A 14,715-nucleotide genomic window follows, 5' to 3' on the forward strand; every position below is an offset into this window, starting at 1 on the left:
GATACTATGTGATGACAACAAAGCAATGAAAATTAATTCTGGGGTATAATGAGGCATGCGATTTTTGGCGTGGTAAGTATATAGATTTAGCATTACACAGTTTATTTACTCCAACATATACATAATCTTAAGTAGTCTTTCTCTGGATGTAGGGGAGTTTTTACAGTATGTACTTCCTCTGTTGTTTCACTAAACAGTTTCTCTGAACTGAGTACACGTCATCTGTAATCAATTAAAAATCAACCTTTTCTTGAAAGATTTAATTTTTCAACGGCGCTGTTTAATGGCCTTTACAGAATGGAAGGAGTTGAGCCGAGAACATGACGTCACATGGCGCTGTGACGTCAGTTCCACCGTCCGCCTCGAGATTGTTTACAGTCAGATTTGGCGGGAGAACATCAGACGCTCCGCTTTCTGTTTGAAACGCGTTTTTTGCGAGCAGCGTGCGTCAATGGCTGCAACTGCGTCTGCAGCTCCCGCGGAGTCGGAGGTGGACCGCAGCGGAGCTGAGGATGATCCCCGAGGCACCGAGCCGGAGGAGGACGGAGGGAACGGGCAGGCTGTGCCCATCGCGGCCGCGCAGCAGCACCGTCTCGCCAAGCTGCCGCTGTCGCGAATCAAAGCTCTGATGAAAGCCGATCCGGATGTGAGTCTGGCCAGTCAAGAGTCTGTGTTCATCATAGCTAAAGCCACGGTAAGATATACACACAAACACGTGCTGGATTCGTCGTGCTTCTCTCCCTTCCTGTCTTGCTGTCGTCTCATTTCTGTGATACCAATTTCTGTTCTGTCTGTCTTTTAATTATTTATCCATCTATTCGTCATGTTAATTTTTTCTCCAGTGGCGGTTCTACACGGAGTCCTAGGGAGGCCCGTGCATCTGTAAACATGTCCCTGGCCACCCCCATGCTGAAAAAAAAGTAATATGATTTTACATCCGAGCGTCAAAAGAAGAATGTTCTAGGTTTACGGAAATCTTGTTTTCCCTCCTCTGCAGCTGTCAATCATTCTCCATTCAGTATTCAAATAGCGCGCACCTCGTCCATTTACAGCAGTATGCATGGTAAAACTCTCTCCAATATTATATACTCATAATGCTTGATCTGTAGATAAAAAGGCTGTGGATTTGCAAAAAATGACTTTTATTTAGTGTATTTTATGTTTGTTGCTGTTTTTAAAAGACTCGCTTGTGCCTGTAGATCGCGTTATGATTCGCGAAGCCGCTCTGAAGTCGCGATCTGACTCAAATGATTCGCGAACCCGCTCTGAAGTCGCGATCTGACTCAAATGATTCGCTAACCCGCTCTGAAGTCCCGATCTGACTCAAATGATTCGCGAACCCGCTCTGAAGTCGCGATCTGACTCAAATGATTCGCGAACCCGCTCTGAAGTCCCGATCTGACTCAAATGATTCGCGAACCCGCTCTGAAGTCCCGATCTGACTCAAATGATTCGCGAACCCGCTCTGAAGTCGCGATCTGACTCAAATGACGCAAATGATTCAGAGGACTCAAATGATTCGCGAACCCGCTCTGAAGTCCCGATCTGACTCAAATGACGCAAATGATTCAGAGGACTCAAATGATTCGCGAACCCGCTCTGAAGTCCCGATCTGACTCAAATGATTCGCGAACCCGCTCTGAAGTCCCGATCTGACTCAAATGACGCAAATGATTCAGAGGACTCAAATGATTCGCGAACCCGCTCTGAAGTCCCGATCTGACTCAAATGATTCGCGAAGCCGCTCTGAAGTCGCGATATGACTCAAATGATTCAAATGATTCGTGAACCCGCTCTGAAGTGTGAAATGGCCAAAAGTGTGAAATTTAGCTAACAGGAAACATAAATTATGTAATATTTTCCAGTATTTTCTTTTGAATGGTCAAACAATCCAAATGAAAACAAAAAGAGAAGTCACTTACAAAATAACACTGAATAAATGCCAAAAAGTCTGACCAAATTTTTTCAGTGTAGGAGCATTGCCAAAATAAATGAATGAAGACTTCTTCAGAAGAATGACAAAAACAGCAACTCACATCAATGTCTAACTTTAGTTGGGTAACAATTGTGAATTAACTTAAATGTTATTTCTTTTACTTTGTTGGTAAGCAGATATCTATGAGGCAAGGTCCATACTTTCTCCCAAGGTATATTCTCCACAATGCTATTCCAATTAGGTATTATGTAAGGAATTGGTATTATCTCTCTCTAAAAAAAAAAGAGCTCTAATTTTATAGTTATTTTTTTCTTGATGTGCAGAAAAGCAAACATTTCCGATCATTGTGTCAGTTTAATTCAGAGTGTAAGTACATGGCCATTTAGCGTGTTCTGCCAAAAACAGCCACTTGGTGCCATTAAAATGCCATTGTTTTTTTTTTTTAATGCATTTTTTGTCACAAATGTCTAGATTTTTTTCCTTTTCCAATTATGTTTTATGTGAAGATTATAAAAAGTTTAGATTTTAAAAGACTAATGCATTTTGTAATATTACAGTTGACACCGCACGTTAAGCAGGAGGTGACTGCCAAAACATTTTAAAGACCCATTTCCTTGGTAACACAATTTCCGGTTTCCAAATAGTTTTCACTGGATGAATCTTGAGCTTTTTAATCTTTCAAGCAACATATAATTTTTGATGATTACTAAAATACTTGATAGAGAAACAATTTAAAAGAGCACCAAGCATCCCATAAGTGGGACGGTGACAGTTTGTAACTTTTTGCAATTTTTTTTGCCAGCTAAATTACATGATCTTGATAACAAACCAGCAGAAGTTATATATAATAAATTACAGAAATGTTTTTAGAGCATAAAAGTTGATGTACGAGATCAATGAAGGTAAGTTTTTCTGTTTCATTTCGGTTTTAGTTCTGCAACTATCTGTCTATCTATCTGTGGTTTTGTTTGTCTGAGTTTCTGGTTGTAAAATTTGTTTCATTGTAAGACAGTCTCAGGTCACATTTAAACGAAATCCCATGATCGAATGTAATGTGAATAAATGTTAATAAACAATCTCAGACACCAATGACACGCTCATTAAAAGCCAGAAGTCTGTAATTGCCTCAGAAAAAAAATTCATATTAGGTTCTCAGAGTGCCGGAAAAATCTTGATTGCTTCTATGACACAAATATTATGTATAATAAGACAGATGGAGATTATTTGTTAAGTGTTTATCTGTCTGGATATTCTGAATTCCACTTCCAACTAGGGCAGATTTATTGATGTATAAACTTTGATGGGACCGTCAGGACAAAATTTATGGATTGCCCCACCACACTTGGGTGGGTAAAGACGAATACATCACAGTAAACAAAATGGTACCAATTATTCTTCTTCCCGCAGGAGCTTTTTGTTGAAATGATCGCCAAGGATGCTCTTGTTTACGCACAGCAGGGAAAGAGAAAAACCCTTCAACGCAAAGACTTGGGTAAGTTATACAGTAAATTCTAAAATGGTTTGAATAGAATTTTAACTAAAAACATCCGTGGTGTTGATGCTGTAATGATTGGTGCTTTTTCTCATTTGGCAGACAATGCTATTGAAGCAATAGATGAGTTTGCGTTTTTGGAAGGTAAGGGAGTCATAATTTAATGTTATTTCCTCCGGGAAATGGTTTAAAGGAGTGGGAGAATGTTTTATGGATCATTCTGATTGCCTATATTTCTTTCCTCCCTTCAAGCCTCATTTTCCAAGAACTGTAAGCCTTAAAGCAAACAATATTCTGCCATGGAGTCAGATTATATGTGACCATGAAGACCTTTGATTCTAGGAATTCAGAAATGAAGGCAGTTGGTAATAACATGACTGTTTCAATAAAGAAATTCTGCTTTGTTGGCAAGAGTTTGGTTCACCTTGTGAAAGGCCTGGAGTAACCTGCACTGGATCTACTGAAGGTTCATGTCTTCAAAATCAATAGTTACAATGGTGTACAGTTAAAACGAGTGTTACTTGATGATGATGCAAACGTGCCACAGTTTAGACCCAAAAGTGACATATGACCTGTGAAGGGGAATAGAACCAAACTTTGGTTGAACGAAGCAATTCATTCATGTGTAAAGAGGTTATTTCTTTAAATTCAGCTGTTTGCTTTCTGTGTCACTCTTGTGTAGGTACCCTGGACTGACTGAAAAGGTGCACGAATATGAATGTAAAGACTGTCAACAAGTTCTGAAGTTTCATTTCAGATTTAAGAACTCAAAAGGGAGGAAAGATCGCTGGAACAGGTTTTTTCTTCATTGAGATGCTTGTAATGCTTGAGCCGTTTGATAAAATTGTACAGTTGCCAAGGTTGTAAATTGCCAATTGTATTTTCCACTAAAATTCTTATAACAATGTTGAACGTTTGAATAAAGTGAATTTCTTTATCTTTTTCTAAAGAGTGTTGTGTGTTCATTGTGCGAGAGGGCAAAACTGATATGTGTGAATTTGTGCTGCTTTGAGACTTTTGATTATTCTGAATTATTTTAATAAATTTCTGTGATCATGGCTCCTAATCAGTGGTCATATGTCGTACAGTGAAAGAGGTTCAAAGATAGTCTGAGAGTGTCAGAAATTCTGGATGATCAACACACAGAGTTGCTATGACCTATGTCTACTGCCAGGCCGATAAAATGTGACATGGTTGAAACATAAAACTGTTTACCTCGAGGTCTTATGCCTTTGTCTTTGGCTGCTTCTACTTTTTTCAACAAAGTTAACTAATGACGTTTAACTAACTGATGACATTTTAATCTTCTATAGAAATGTGTGTCGCAGCCTACAAGTCACTAGGTGTCATCTTTGTACAGTCTACACGCAAGTCATATCCAAGTTTATTAGATCCATATTGCACAGTTAGATATGCAGTGATCTCAGGATTGCTAAAATCATGCTGTGTGTCTCGGGCTTAACTGGAAAAGATCTTTTGAACAACATGTGAGGAACCAACAACCGTTTTTGTTGATCACATTATAATGACTGGAAATTAATACATTTAAATTATGGCTTCTCTGTAAATGATTGTAAAAAGTCAAATGCATGTAGACTTGTTGAAAATACAGGTGCTGTTCATATAATTAGAATATCATCAAAAAGTTGATTTATTTCACTAATTCCATTCAAAAAGTGAAACTTGTATATTATATTAACACATTACACACAGACTGATATATTTCAAAAGTTTATTTCTTTTAATTTTGATGTTTATAACTGACAACTAAGGAAAATCCCAACCTGGTGCCACACTCTAATCAGCTGATTAACTCAAAACACCTGCAAAGCCTTTAAATGGTCTCCGTAGTTCTGTAGGCTACACAATCAGTGGGAAGACTGCTGACTTGACAGTTGTCCAAAAGACAACCACTGACACCTTTAAGCAAAAGAGGCTGGCTGTTCACAGAGCTCTGTGTCCAAGCACATTAATAGAGAGGCGAAGGGAAGAAAAAGATGTGGTAGAAAAAGTGTACAAGCAATAGGGATAACAGCACCCTGGAGAGGATTGTGAAACAAAACCCATTCAAAAATGTGGGGGAGATTCACAAATAGTGGACTGCAGCTGGAGTCAGTGCTTCAAGAACCACTACACACAGATGTATGCAAGACATGTGTTTCAGCTGTCTCATTCCTTGTGTCAAGACACTCTTGAACAACAGACAGCGTCAGAAGTGTCTTGCTTCAAAAAGGACGGGACTCCTGCTGAGTGGTCCAGAATTATGTTCTCTGATGAAAATATATTTTGCATTTCCTTTGGATATCAGGGTTCCTGAGTCTGGAAGAAGAGAGGAGAGGCACACAATCCACATTGCTTGAGGTCCAGTGTAAAGTTTAAACAGTCAGTGATGTTTGTGGTGCCAGGTCATCTGCTGGTGTTGGTCCACTGTGATTCCTGAGGTCCAAGGTCAACACAGCCGTATACCAGGAAGTTTTAGAGCACTTCATGCTGCTGACCAACTTTATGGAGATGCAGATTTCATTTTCCAACAGGACTTGGCACCTGCACACAGTGCCAAAGCTACCATTACCTGGTTTAAGGACCATGGTATCCCTGTTAATTGGCCACCTTATCTTAACCCCATAGAAAATCTATGGGGTATTGTGAAGGGGAAGATCCAATATGTCAGACCCAAGAATGCAGAAGAGCTGAAGGCCACTATAAGAGCAACCTGGGCTCTCATAACACCTGAGCAGTGCCACAGACTGATCGACTCCATCCCACGCTGCATTGCTGCAGTAATTCAGGCAAAAGAAGCCCCAACTAAGTATTGAGTGCTGTACATGCTCATACTTTTCATTTTCTTACTTTTTAGTTGGCCAAGATTTCGTAAAGTCCTTTCTATGTATTGGTCTCAAGTTATATTTCTAATTTCCTGAGATCCTGAATTTGGGATTTTCCTTAGTTGTCAGTTCTACTTCTAATCATCAAAATTAAAAGAAATAAACATTTGAAATATATCAGTCTGTGTGTAATGAATTAATATAATATACAAGTTTCACTTTTTGAATGGAATTAGTGAAATAAGTCAACTTTTTGATGATATTCTAATTATATGACCAGCATCTGTATATTCACTTTCACTTTTTCACTTCACTCATATGTCCATCTAAAAATAAATAATTATTTCACTGTTAGAAAATAAACCACAATATATTTGATGGCAATAACCTGGGTCACCGTGATTTTTCCAAGTAAGACATGTTCCTGGATCAACATTATTGTCCAAAAATATAGACTGAACCCCTACCCCTAAACCTAACCCTACGCATAATTTATTCCTAAAATCTTTGGGAAAATGATAGCTGATTAAAAAGAGTGTAGAAGCACCTAAATCCTATTCTAAGCCTAAAACAAATCTCTACTCTGGTCGATTGGAATGTTGTTCCAGGATCAACAATGTTGATCTGGGAACATGTTGTACTTGGTGAAATCATGCTCACCCACTAACCTGACAAACTATGATTAGTTCTTATTTGAAAGGCCTTTCCTTACTGCAAAAACTATACATTTCAAGAACTGTCTGAATGAATATTTTAGTGTAATAAAATGATAAACAGGACACCCTACGGACTTGTAGGCTGTGGTCATACCAGTAAGAATAAAAGTCAATGGCCACCATATGTAAACGGTAGTTGTGTAGTATAAAATCTGACTGAAGCTTGCGATTTTGGCAAGTGCTTTGCAGGTTTGTAATCAACATGCATTAGACGGTCAGTGAAAGGTATATAAGCAGTGTGCCGTCTTGAGGCTATTCCATTATCAGACTGCCAGTCTACCTCAATATCCAGGATGAGATGGGTGCCACTGTTTACCTCTAAATATCTAGGACTTTGTCTTCAGGCACGGAGCTTAAAGACAAGATTTTACAAGCCAACTTATCCAAAGATTTTTATGAATCACCAGGTCAGGAGGAACTGAGCAGAGTGCACACGATCATAGCAGCATAGCATGTGTCTTTCCTGAGATTTAACTAAAGCATGCCCCCAGGGGAAAACAGTCTGCCCTGAATGAATAGTTCTGGTGGTCTCACAGTGAGAGAGATGCTGTCGATCCAGCAGAAATAAAAACATAGCCAAAAAATTGAAAACCAATATTTTATGTAAGTTTAGTCGGCTTTCTGTCTTGATCCAGGACATAAAGTTAATTAATTTTAGATGAAGACGAGCAAGTATGTGAGTCATTACATGAGAAATTTAAGACCTTGATGAAGAACTCTAGTATGCATGCTGAGAATTCTTTGCATAGTTGTTTTTGTGTGGATGGTATTTTGTAATATGATTCAATGACAAGTTAACAGAAGGACCCTGTACTGCAAAGGGACTGAACTCATCAGCTGCAAACTTTGAGATCTTTGTTCTGTGGAGAGATAAAAGTTCATTAGTGTTCATCAGTATCGAATAAACCCCTTAACTGAAGTATTAAATATTCACATTGCATGTTCTTCATTGTTTGATTTACATTAACACTGAAAATTGTATGGCTTTTGAGAAAAGGCGATTCATATAGACCAGAATGCCGTTTTGGCTCTTTTGATTAGGCAAGGCAAGGCAAGGCAAGTTTATTTATATAGCACATTTCGTACACAATGGTAATTCAAAGTGCTTTACATAAAAGAAAGTAAAATAATCATGAAGAAAAATAACAAAAATAAAACAAGCAATTTTAAAACTTTTAAAATGATTAAGATATTTAAAAACAGTTAGAAAATGATTTTACATAAAAATAAAATAAGAGCCAGAACTATTTACTAGTCACATTAAACCTGCTAAAGCATTTAGAACAACTGCATAGCCACGTTTGCATTGTGAAAAGTTTAGCTTAAGCAAAGACCACTTCAATTTTATTTAGAATATATATAAAATGACACTGCCTTGGCCAAAAAAAACAAAAAAAAGTCGAAGTTTAGAAATAAATAAACAAATTCTTAAAGTGCCCCCATTATTTTGGTTTTAGGAGTCCCTAACAACGGGTTGACATACATGCAAGGTCAAAAAACACTTTCAGTGTCTTATAATATGCATTTTTTTTTAACCTTAATTGCTCAACCACTCCCAAACGATTCGCTCAGTGATTCATTTTTACAAAACCCTCATTTGCGTGATTCTAATCTGCATTGATTAGTCCAGTTGGTCTCATTTTATTTTAAATTTCATCATGCCTGTAATAATGGCTGATAAAGCAGTGTTTGTGAGCTCAGTGCTGCTTTGTGTTCATTCTGACTAACGTGAAAAGACCAAAAGTGGTCGGGAAATATGCTAATGTATCATGCTGACACACTAATTGGTCTTTAGCATTGATGACATTTTGCATTTTTTGTGCAACATCACACTTATTTCCATCATAACTTGCATTGATTTTTGGCTGAGATTTTGTATTGACAATGCAAGAGTTAAACCACTTTGTAAAGTCACATCCCAAAGACTTTCAATGGGGTTAAGCTCAGGCCTCTGTGGTGGGCAATCCGTAATTGAAAAAGATTCCTTGTGCTCACTGAAGCAATATTTTACAATTTGGGTCCATTGAATCCTGATATTGTCATTCGTGAATATGTACATGGGTACATCTTTCCAACATGCTTGATTAAGAAATGAAAAGCTACACACTGCATTCAAGTTTATTTTTATTTGTATAGCATTTTGGACTACCTGTAGCTTGTTTATTGAAAAAGCAGGACAACCACCTAGAAGTGCATTACAATAGTCAAGTCTAGAGGTCATGAATGCATGAACTAGCTTTTCTGCATCAGAAACAGATAACATGTTTCTTAGCTTGGCAATGTTTCTAAGATGGAAGAATGCAGTTTTTGTAACATGGGAAATATGATTTTCAAAAGACAAGTTGCTGTCTAATATAACACCAAGATTTCTGACTGTAGAGGAAGTAACAGTACATCCGTCTAGTTGCAGACTGTAATCTACAAGAGTCTGTGTAGTGTTTTTTGGTCGAATAATTAATATCTCTGTCTTATCCGAATTTAATTGGAGAAAATTATTTGTCATTCAATTTTTTTACATTTTTAACACACTCTGTTAGCTTAGATAATTGAATAGTTTCATCTGGTCTTGTTGAGATATATAGCTGAGTATCATCAGCATAACAGTGGAAGCTAATTCCGTATTTTCTAATAATATTACTAAGGGGCAACATGTATATTGAAAATAGAAGGGGACCTAGGACGGATCCTTGTGGCACTCCATATTTTACTGATGATAAATGAGATGACTCCCTATTTAAGTAAACAAAACAGTAGCGATCGGACAGGATTTAAACCATCTTAGAGCCTGCCCTTGAATACCTGTATAGTTTTGTAATCAAACTATGAGTATGTCATGATCTATGGTGTCGAACGCAGCACTAAGATCAAGTAAGACTAGAAATGAGATGCAGCCTTGATCTGACGCAAGGAGCAGGTCATTTGTAATTTTAACAAGTGCAGTTTCTGTGCTATGGTGGGGCCTAAAACCTGACTGAAATTCTTCATACAGATCATTTTTATGCAGGAAGGTGATCAATTCAGCAGACACAACTTTTTAAAAAATTTTAGACATAAATGGAAGATTTGAAATAGGCCTATAATTTACCAGTTCACTAGGATCTAGTTTTGGTTTCTTAATAAGAGGCTTAATAACCGCCAGTTTGAATGGTTTTGGGACGTGACCTAAAGATAACGACGAGTTAATGATATTGGAAGCGGTTCTTCGGCTACAGGTAACAGCTCTTTCAGTAATTTAGTGGGTACAGGATCTAATAAACATGTTATTTATTTAGATACAGTGATAAGTTTATTTAGCTCTTCCTGTCCTAGTTGTAAAGCACTGCAGTTTATCTTTGGGTGCGATGGATGAAACTGAAGTGTTAGACGCTGTAGAATCTACATTCGCTATTGTATTTCTAATGTTATCTATTTTATCAGTGAAGAAATTCATAAAGTCATTCCTATTAAACGTTGGTGGAATATTTGAATCAGGTGGCGTCTGGTAATTTGTTAATTTAGCCACTGTGCTAAATAAAAACCTTGGATTGTTTTGGTTATTTTCTATGAGTTTGTGTATATGCTCTGCCCTAGCAGTTTTTAGAGCCTGTCTATAGCTTTAGCCTATAGGGTTAAAAAAAAAAAAGGTTTTAATTTAACAAACTAAAAGTTTTTCAGTTAACAAACCCATTATCTGACAAGGATTGCTCATCTGGACAAACACTGGAGTTAGCTTTCTGGCTCATGGGCAATGGTTCAAACTTGCCACCTCTCAGTCCTCAATTTTTTTCTCACTAGGAGTACTCAAGTAAATGCAAAAACATTTTGAAGTTGTGTGCATATGACAACAGCCTGTGAACATGTTCTTGGTCAGATCAGAGGTTCTTTGGGCAGCAGATGGCATGTTTTCTTTAGTGTGATACCTTATTTGCCAACGAAAAATGCAGGCAAGACGAGTGGCCCATGGATGCGAGTGAGGTCATGGACTAGGTATGTTTATGCAGCTGAATTCTTGCACACCTTATACACCCACTTTGGACACGCAGATGGCATATTTTTGATCTAATGATCCCAGGTATGCCAAAACCATAAAGTCCCAACACAGCTTCTCCACATGACTCAAGAACTTGACAAGAGGACTGGCTCTAAATGTCTGCACATGAGCATCCATATTGATTCCTGATGTTTTGTTCGTTCAAATGTTTTCTCACACTCCTCCCTGTAAGTCAGACCTCAGGACTGTCTTTCATCCTGCTCCAACATTTTCGACTGCAATAAATCATAAGTTTTCAAAAAGTTGGGCATTTCAATTTAAGAACTTTCCTTTCCTTCAGCATTCGTCGCCAGACCCATATATCATTGTGGACTGCTGTTTTTAATCTCCTTTCTTCAAATATCGGAAGAATTTGGTTTGTATTTCTTAATTATTGAGAGCTTTGTAGTTGTAAATTCTCAAGAAAACAAGAACAATGGGCTCGGTATTGTAGAGATTATGATACACGTTGCACCAGAGCTCGTACAGCTCAACGTGTTAATTGAAGAGAGTTGTGTGTTACTAAACAGTGAGGGAAGATGCTACGACGGAAAACAGCACACGAGGAGGGGGAGCGAGGGAGATTGTGGGTGTGTTGGCGCATGAGAGAAAAACTAGGGGAAGGGAGGGAGAGAGGAGAGAAATAAAAACAGCACAAGAGGACAGCAGGCAGCACGGAGGAAAAATCCCTCTGAGGTTCCATCATGTTCCTGCAGACTGTCTCCATCCTCTTCCTCTCGGCCGTCCTCTTCGGCTGCCTGGAAGGTAAGGTGAAACTCTCGCTTGCATCTGATTGTGATGTTGGAACGGGGCGGTTGGGATCAGATCTGGGTGGGAGGGAAAGAAGCATAATGCTATGATAACCAGACCAGTTCAGGAGCTTCGGATGCTGGAGGCAGTTTTCTCGCATGTCTGGAGATATGAGGAGTGTTAAAGCATGATGGTAGGCACAGAAAGCTCCAAAACGGAGTCCAAATTTGATTAGGACACATGATTTCCTCTGCAAACAGTTGAGAAAGCCAATTGATGTGCACAGTTTACCATACTTAAAGATGGGTTCCAGGTGTTGTTCTGTGTTGAATTCTGCTGCTGGTTTGTGGTTTTTGTCTATGACAGGGAAGGGTGTGCAAATGCAACGAGATGTTCAGTGCTGCATGCAGTACTCTTACGACAAAGTCCGGACCAAAGACGTCCTGAGCTATGAGATGCAGACAGAGGGACCGGATTGCAGCATAAGAGCCATCATGCAAGTATTCCAGGCATCCTGGAGCAATCACAGACATGGAAAATATGCCCTATTACAGCTCACAGGCATTGCCGTCTAAGCAGGTCAGATTTTTATTACCGAGAACTGTAATTGTCAGGCAAGTAGAGCAAAAGAATGCACTCAGCCTTGGTAGACAATGCCCAAACTGTTTCTTCACCGAAGCCAATTTGGCCTGCGCTGACTAGAAGCATAGCAGATTAAGAGATTTGGGATTTGACATATGTAAAGAGAGAGGTTCTTGGAGATCTTGGCACTCATATTCTCGCTTGTTCCAATCATGACAGATTGTACACCAAAAAGACAGTGAAGTGCGCTGATCCAAGGGACAAGAAGATGAAGAGGTTACTACGGAAACTGAGCCAGAGGCCGGGAGTCAAAGCCCGCTGGCCCATGTGGCCAAATCCGCATATGAATCTGCCCGTCATGTCAGAGGTAAGATCTGCGTGGATTTAAGGAAGTAACGGCACCATCGGTGTCCAAAAATGAGTGTCTTGAAGTGTCATTTTCTCTTTATTGACAGGTCGCTGTTGTTAACTCCCAAAAGATGAACAAGGTAAACAAGAATCATCAGGATGCCATTTCAGTGCAACAGTTCTGGAAGGAAAAATCACATTCTTTTTTATCTTTCGATAAACTGATGTCTAGCGATAATGCATCAGCTCCTAAATGCATAAACGCATAAATGCATCAATGCATAAACTCAGATGTTAAGGAATGATATATGACTTTGTTTATAGGCACAATCAATGTGATTTTAACTTAATATGTAACAAAATTGTGTTTAATTTGGTAAGTTCCCAGTTAAGAACTGCACTACTTTAATTCTGACGAGACATCCACCAATCACCCAAGTCGCTGTTATCATGTAAACAGAAATTTCAACCGTCCAATCCCATGACGAGTTGGAAATAGAAATGCATGGATACATGAATAATTCCGAACAATATGTGGCCTAGCCTATATATGTAATGACCAATATAAAATTCAAGAATACTCATGCCAATATATTTCCAATATCATCTGATACTGTTAAAATAAAAAATGTCAATCAATTTCAATCATCTAAATTTCTATATATTTGATATGCTGTATTTTGCAATACACCTCAAACATATGGTGTTGGCTATTAATAAGAACTTTTTCTGTACCATTGTGCTTTTTCTCAGATCTTCCCTTTTCTGCTTTGAACAAAATGTTGTAATCTAGATGCTAGTCTACTTGGTTTATGTTATAGCCTACATTAATGTTTTTGTAATCTTTGTGAATAGCCCACTGAAATAATCACAGTTGTTGTTTTCTTTCCTTTTAGACCAAGTGAATGTTGAAGTAGGACATGCGATTCAAGAAACTCCAGCCTTCTCGTGTGTCCCTGTTTTCTTATATGTTCTCATAAGAAAATACATGTAGACTCACAGCATTCACTACCAAACCGTATGTAATCCAGATATATTGTGATATTTAGATGTCCTCTCAAATGACTGTTAATCTATATGCCAAAGTATTCTTCTCTGAGACTTGTTAAAGGTTGTTTATAATCTCTGCAGCTATGTATAGTCTCTATAACTTATACAAGCTCTTCTATAGAGTCCAGTAAGCTGGTATCACTGTTCTCGATCTCAAATTTATAGTGCAATTACAGATTATCTTGTGTATGTTAAAATACAATTAATTTTTATATATAAAAATAAATGAAAATAGTGAGTATGGTTTTGTTGTTATTAAAACAGACTAGTAATTTCCCCCAGGGGTTTTCACACTGTACTTAGTCCAAGGTTATTTTAGTAGCCTACTAAACTGCGATTTTTTCTCCAGGGTAAAAGTAAGCTACATTTCACTCATATTTAAGGCGAAAACATCAAATATTTACAGAAAACGTTAACAGGAGTGAGGACTGTTTTTTTCTTAACTTTAAAGTCCACCAAAAAGTCAATTCAGTGGAAATTTGATCAAAATAAACAAAGGATACCGAACCAAAGATATTAACAGGTTGCTTGCTGCAGTTCGTCCAATCAGCAACACTGACTACGAATATGCAAATAAGAACATTAACCCAGGGTTTAGGAAAGCGCAGTGTGAAACGTCACTTTAAGAATGCCCACAATTAATCGTTAACCTCGGATAAATTATGAGCAGTGTGAAATCCCTTTACCAGGGGTTAATTATTTAATGTGTGGAAATGCATAGGCTATTTAAGCTTAGATATGAGATGATTTCTTTATATTGAAATAATCTTAAAATATTGAGAAATAAGATTCGACTTGTGTTTCAAAAATATTTATAGTTACATTTACATTACATTTAGACATTTAGCAGATGCTTTTATCCAAAGCAACTTACATATACTATAATAATTTTATAAATAATGCATTTCTAGCATCTCTGCATCAGTGCAAACCCCACTGCACATTGCGCAACACAATATTATTTACTGATAATATTCATGTGCCTTGTCAAAAAAATATTTTTTCTG

General features: G+C 37.9%; 1 protein-coding gene across 3 annotated transcripts; it reads left to right on the plus strand.

Annotated features, from left to right (window-relative positions):
• The first annotated feature begins 337 nt into the window (after positions 1-337).
• Positions 338-4,377, plus strand: pole4 (polymerase (DNA-directed), epsilon 4, accessory subunit). Of its 3 annotated transcripts, none has more exons than XR_008155978.1 (5): positions 338-694; positions 3,344-3,428; positions 3,531-3,572; positions 3,681-3,894; positions 4,111-4,377. XR_008155978.1 is itself a non-coding variant. In XM_052569738.1 (4 exons), exons 1-4 carry the CDS (start codon positions 452-454, stop codon positions 4,122-4,124), a joined length of 384 nt encoding a protein of 127 aa, XP_052425698.1. In that variant the 5' UTR covers positions 339-451; the 3' UTR covers positions 4,125-4,377. The 3 variants fall into 3 exon arrangements, 1 of the variants encoding a protein (XP_052425698.1); XR_008155977.1 differs by having other exon boundaries at positions 3,681-3,793; XM_052569738.1 differs by lacking the exon at positions 3,681-3,894 and having other exon boundaries at positions 339-694.
• Positions 4,378-14,715: the final 10,338 nt, after the last annotated feature.

The sequence above is a fragment of the Carassius gibelio genome, chromosome B11 (genome assembly GCF_023724105.1).
Source record: "Carassius gibelio isolate Cgi1373 ecotype wild population from Czech Republic chromosome B11, carGib1.2-hapl.c, whole genome shotgun sequence".
NCBI lineage: Eukaryota > Metazoa > Chordata > Actinopteri > Cypriniformes > Cyprinidae > Carassius > Carassius gibelio.

What these genes read in the sequence shown, in the direction of transcription:
- pole4 (XM_052569738.1), top strand. Translation starts at nt 452, where the DNA reads ATGGCTGCAACTGCGTCTGCAGCTCCCGCGGAGTCGGAGGTGGACCGC. An exon ending in TCATCATAGCTAAAGCCACG is followed by an intron (nt 695 to 3,343) that starts GTAAGATATACA and finishes TTCTTCCCGCAG; the next exon opens with GAGCTTTTTGTTGAAATGAT. An exon ending in CCTTCAACGCAAAGACTTGG is followed by an intron (nt 3,429 to 3,530) that starts GTAAGTTATACA and finishes CTCATTTGGCAG; the next exon opens with ACAATGCTATTGAAGCAATA.